The sequence below is a fragment of the Nicotiana attenuata genome, unplaced genomic scaffold, assembly GCF_001879085.1.
Source record: "Nicotiana attenuata strain UT unplaced genomic scaffold, NIATTr2, whole genome shotgun sequence".
Taxonomy (NCBI): Eukaryota; Viridiplantae; Streptophyta; class Magnoliopsida; order Solanales; family Solanaceae; genus Nicotiana; species Nicotiana attenuata.
The window spans coordinates 48,355-54,146 of record NW_017671958.1 but is presented as its reverse complement, the minus strand read 5'-3'; the positions used below and the strand labels follow the sequence as shown (position 1 = coordinate 54,146).

General features: G+C 36.8%; 1 protein-coding gene across 1 annotated transcript; it reads left to right on the top strand.

Moving 5' to 3' along the window:
• The first annotated feature begins 784 nt into the window (after positions 1–784).
• Positions 785–5,551, top strand: LOC109211052 (UDP-glucuronic acid decarboxylase 2-like). The gene is made up of 7 exons (XM_019374553.1): positions 785–1,556; positions 1,692–1,839; positions 2,935–3,014; positions 3,391–3,474; positions 3,614–3,688; positions 4,570–4,662; positions 5,061–5,551. The coding sequence occupies exons 1-7, from the start codon at positions 939–941 to the stop codon at positions 5,280–5,282; spliced, it is 1,320 nt and encodes a 439-aa protein (XP_019230098.1). The 5' UTR covers positions 785–938; the 3' UTR covers positions 5,283–5,551.
• Positions 5,552–5,792: the final 241 nt, after the last annotated feature.

Sequence of the window (5,792 nt, the reverse complement as noted above, 5' to 3'; positions counted from 1 at the left end):
CCAGACACGTCTTTCTTTCTTTAACGATAGAATCGATTCACACCAATTCTCTCGCTTTTTGTAGAAAAAAAAACGAATTCAAATTATCATTAATCATTTGATATAATATTCAATACGCAAGCATATACGTTTATGCTTCACTTCATTCTTTTTCTTTCCGAAGTTTCTAGGCAAAGATTTATCTACCAACATATTTAACTCCATTTGTTAGTATGACTTCCATTGAGTCCATGCACCTATCCTTAAAAATCCCCCTCCCTAAAAAAGATTTTCAGAAAGTTATTTCAAACTTGTTTCTGATAACTTTAATCGAATACTTGCTAATATATTTTAGCAAGCCACCTAATATATTTTCTCTCCGTTGAAATACGAATCATGACCTTTCATAGTTTTAACTACTGCTAGGTCGCACTTTTTATTTGCAGTTTAATGATCATATTTGTACTGTATTATAGTTGTAATTTTGTTCCACATAGGAATACTGCAAAAATATTTTTCTCAATGAAATAAATAGTTTTAACTTTGTCGAGATTAGTCATGAAACAAATACGACTATAAAATAATTAGTCTCCAAATCTCAGAAAAGTAAAGCCATCTTTGGTGGATCTATTCAAAATTGAATCCCTCTCCTCATAACAAAAAATAAAAAATTACACAATATACTTTTAGCAATATAGTACGAAGTGACCCTATTAAAAACTAGTGTACTACATAAAAAAGTCAGAGCAACTTCAAAAATCAGCTCCACGCGCCAGCCCATAGTGTGAGTGAGAATTCCCGGCGAAAAATCCTCTTGTCCCAGCTCTCCCCCCCCTATATTTATTTCTAATTTCCACTAACTATCCAAAGGCCAGCTTTTTTCTCTCTTTCTTTCTGCATATACAAAAAGAGTTTTTTGAGAAGAAAGGGAGGGCAATAAAAATACCCATAATATAACTATGGCTTCTGAATTGATCTACCGGGGACCGGAATCACAACCGGTTCCCGACGTTTACACTCCGAAACCAGACAAGCCATGGTTGAGTGTAATTCGACCCGTTCGTTACTTGTTACGCGAACAACGCATCGTTTTCCTATTTGCAGGCATTGCTATCGCCTCTCTTATTTTCGCCCTTTTGCCCTCGTCTCGTTCGGGCAGCTTAAATTATGCGAACAACGCGATCTACGACTCGTACTTACCCTCCGAGTCGACTCAGTCACAGGTGGCTCACCGTATGATCTATCAGAACCGACCCGGATTCGGGTTGTTCAATTCGGGCGGGAAGATCCCGTTGGGCTTGCAACGTAAGGGTTTGAGGATCGTAGTGACCGGTGGTGCCGGTTTTGTAGGTAGCCACCTTGTGGACCGTTTGATTGCTAGAGGTGATAGCGTGATCGTCGTTGATAACTTTTTCACCGGTCGCAAAGAGAATGTTATGCACCATTTCGGTAACCCTAGGTTTGAGCTCATTCGACACGACGTCGTTGAGCCACTTTTGCTTGAAGTTGACCAGATCTATCACCTTGCTTGCCCTGCTTCCCCTGTTCATTACAAGCATAACCCCGTCAAGACTATTATATCCTTTTTATTTTTGTCATTGTTAGTCATATTAATTTGTGTTGTGTTTTGGTTTCTAATTCTATTTTTTATATGTCGTAATATTGTTAATGTTAGAATAAAAACATGTTAATCCTTGACGGAGTAATTTTACAAGACTAATGTGGTGGGGACATTGAACATGCTGGGATTAGCTAAAAGAGTCGGTGCGCGGTTTTTGCTAACGAGCACCAGCGAAGTGTACGGTGATCCATTGGAACATCCACAGAAGGAGACATACTGGGGCAATGTTAATCCCATCGGTGAGTTGCTTTTGTTATTTTAAATTTGATTTTCGTTCAATAATGTTGGCATTTGTTGCTGGTGAAATGAAATCTAGTAATGTGTCTGTGGATACAACAGTAAACATGAAGGGGTATGGCTCACGTTAGTGTTGGGTCTTAAGGGTTGTGACTAACGTGAATGTTGGCAGACTTTTTTAAGGAACCGAGTCGTGCGTTGTATGAATGTGGAGCCACGTGTTCAACGACGATGACAACTAATGAAGTTTTCTTTCCTTAGATCCGGTCGGGAAATTAAAGTTTGTCAACTATTAAACCGTGATTTGCGGGTCCGGCCGCTTCATTCCACCTATCTTTTCCTTTTTCATTAATTGGCGCGCCCTTTTCTCTTGAATCTTCTCTCTCTTTTATTACTCCATTAGGTTTTGTCCTAGAATAAAATAAATTAGCTTAAGTAATGTATATTTTTTTTGTCTTTTTCTCTTCTTTTTTTTTCAATTTTTTAAAATATGAAACAGGAATAGTTTTACCAGAGGAAGAGGAAAAAAATTTAATTGGACTAGTAGTTGTTAGAAGTTAATGAATTCGTACAGAATGTTGTAGTGGAATTACGCCCAAAGAGCGTGACTTAGTGGGTAATGAAGCCGTTAGAGAATCATGAGGTCTCAAATTCAATTTCAACCAAGAAAAAACATTAGATAATTTCTTTTTATTTGCCTAAGCTTTGATAGGTAGAGTTATCCGGTACTTGTGCTTTTGGGAGATAGTACCCAGTGGAATAGTTGAGATATGTGTAAATTGGCTGGAACATCACCGTCATAAAAAAAAAAAAGCTAAGTTTTCTTGGAGCCTTGGAGCAACGGTCAAGTTGTCTTCGTGTGACCTATAGGTCATGAGTTTGAGCTGTGGAATCAGCCACTGATGCTTGCATCAGAGTGCTGCCTACATTATATTGGGGTACAACCCTTCTTTGGACCCTTTGTGAATGCAGGATGCTTTGTACAACGAGCTGGCCTTATTTAGTCTCTCTTTTTTGTGTGTATATTTTAATGTAAATCTAGAATAGTTACAAATGTGTGAGTAGTGGGGTGTACTGACCAATAAAGGTAATAACAGGTGTCCGAAGTTGCTACGATGAGGGAAAGCGAACGGCTGAAACGTTGACCATGGACTACCACAGAGGTGCTGGCGTGGAGGTTCGTACTTTCCTTCCCTCTTTCAATCCATATTCGAGGTTAAAATGAATTTTAACTAAGTTATCTTTTATAATTGAAGTTTACAGTTTACACTCCATACATAGTGTAATTGTAGTTTTTCTGGCATTACATGGACAAAACGCAAAAAAGTAAAAGTTTAACCACATCTCTGGAGACAGATGTATTATTTCTCTATTGCACAAGTACGTAGTCGTTTACCATATTTTGTAGGTTACCAGTCCATGTTTGATATAGAAAGTTACATAAAATTGGCTTTTATATGAGTTGATTGTGTAAATATAAATTTCAAGTTTATGTTAGTCAAACTCGTCTTGCTATTCTAAATTTATATATTGATGTATGCATGTGGTTGCAGGTGAGGATTGCTAGGATCTTTAACACCTATGGACCTCGTATGTGCATTGATGATGGTCGCGTTGTCAGCAACTTTGTCGCTCAGGTGAACTTCTCCACCTACCCAAATATAAAAATCTAATGTGAACTTAATGGATTCTTAAACTGAAAACCAAAAAACAAAAAACAAAAAGCAAATATGATATTTTGCACTGTGGTAAACCATAATTTCACATTGCGTACAGGCCTTAAGGAAGGAGCCTTTGACGGTTTATGGAGATGGGAAGCAGACAAGAAGTTTCCAATTTGTTTCAGATCTGGTAATGCACTCTACTTTTTTCTGTTGTTCCTACTTTTTGCCTATTTAATTATGTTGTTACCTTTTCGGTATTAATGCCTCACTGCTTGCTTCTCAAAGTGGCTTTCAAATGGAAGAGTCTTTAATAATAATTGACGTTGCCATCTAGATGCAAACTGGTTTTGCTAAATAAATATTGTGCTCAATATATCAATGTGAAACGTTCTTTTGTTAGAATACATCATACATTGTACAACATGAAAAGAAACAATTTTTAATATCTTGGACCAAAAGGGTCCCGAGTCTATTACAAGGATAAAAATTGTAGTGTGGACGCACATGCCATGTTCAAGTAGGACCAGCATTTTTTGGATTTAACTTTTTTGTAGAGGTTTAGTATCTTTTCTGAGAAGACTGCATTTAACTTACATACACTGACAATGTGAATAAGTTTTATACTATCAGAGTATATTTACCTATTATTGCAGGTTTTTCTCAAAAAGAATTTACTTTATTTGCTAGATTATCGAATTAGATTTATTATATACAGTCAATTGTTGTCATTTTAACCTGTTGGTGTAAAATCCTTTTTGCTATTAGTGCATATATGTTGAAACTATTTCCTTTATTCTTTTGTACCTTTACTTGCCCCCACTCTTTTTAGTGTTCAGCTCCTTAGAAAACTTCAGCTTGATTGAGATTAGCTTAGTGTATAGTATAGATTTCTTAACTAGTCAAAGTTGGACACTGATAAGTTTTAGTGTGTATAAAGTTAAAAGATATAGTAGGAGTCGGCTGTTTCTTGAGACCAATTATGTAATAAAAGTGAAAAACCATGGCTTTTAATCTTGAGTTTTCAAGAGTAACAATCTAAAGTTTGTTTTATTTTGGTTACTTGTGAAGGTTGAGGGCCTTATGCGCTTGATGGAAGGAGAACACGTTGGACCATTCAACCTCGGAAACCCTGGCGAATTCACAATGCTTGAACTTGCTAAGGTATGTAATGATGCATGACATATTTTTCAACCATCCAAGTCCTCTTGTTGAGTCTTGGATTCTCCAGATTTACAATATACTTTCTTCGCATTGGCATTTTATAGCTTGGTTAGGTCTTTCCAAATTAGACTTCTTCATCACCTAATCAAAATGATTGAACTAAGTAGGTATTATTAGTAGTTTAACTTCTATATATTGACAATATTATTTAAAAAAACACACCATCAGATCACCTAATAATAAATACAAATAACTATCCATATAAAAATAAGGCAGGTGACATGCTACAATGTGTTTAAATATGTCAGTGTGAAAGTTCTTTTTACTGTCAGTATAGATGAGTTAAAGTATGTTGTCAGTATAGCACATTTTGGTGACACGTATCATTTATGGTGCAGGTGGTCCAGGAAACCATTGATCCAAATGCTCAGATTGAGTTCAGGCCAAACACAGAGGATGACCCACACAAGAGGAAGCCTGATATCTCAAGGGCTAAAGAGTTGCTTGGTTGGGAACCAAAAGTGGCTCTCAGGAAAGGACTCCCTATGATGGTGCAAGACTTTAGGCAACGTATTTTTGGTGACCACAAAGAAGATACTTCTTCGGCCACCACAGCTTAATAGAGTGTATTTGGATATTGTTTATGGTGTTTTTAACTCGGTCAGGGGCGAAATGCACCGCGGCGAAAGATGACTCTTATGCTCATTTAGTTCAGCAAAAGTGCAGGCAGCAGTAGACTGAGCCCCCTAGTTCTTTGAATAGTTTAATAGTTGTTCATGTTACGTTCCTGTCAATTTTGTAATTCTATTATCCTTTTTCAACACTTGATGTAGACGAGCAACCTCCATTATTATCATGAGAATAAACAGGTTCCTATTTTTTCACTTAACGTGGGACTTGGTTGTCACTATTGGAGCAGTTTGCAATGTGTATTAGAAACACAGTAGACAGTAATTCATTAAGGCAAAGCTCTCGGTGAAGAAATTCAAGTGAAATAAAATGGGAGGATCGTGACAACCAAATGCGTACGAATTAACTAAACATCGCAACCTATCAACTATATTAGTATTCGTTTTGTAGTAACCATTAACACATGCTAAAGGGAAATGCATCTAGCTTCTGATAGCTCA

Excerpts from the sequence above, each read along its gene's own strand:
- LOC109211052 (XM_019374553.1), top strand. The coding sequence starts at position 939 with ATGGCTTCTGAATTGATCTACCGGGGACCGGAATCACAACCGGTTCCC. Across the intron at positions 1,557-1,691 it reads ATAACCCCGTCAAGACTATT|AAGACTAATGTGGTGGGGAC; the intron begins ATATCCTTTTTA and ends GAGTAATTTTAC. Across the intron at positions 4,663-5,060 it reads CAATGCTTGAACTTGCTAAG|GTGGTCCAGGAAACCATTGA; the intron begins GTATGTAATGAT and ends TTTATGGTGCAG.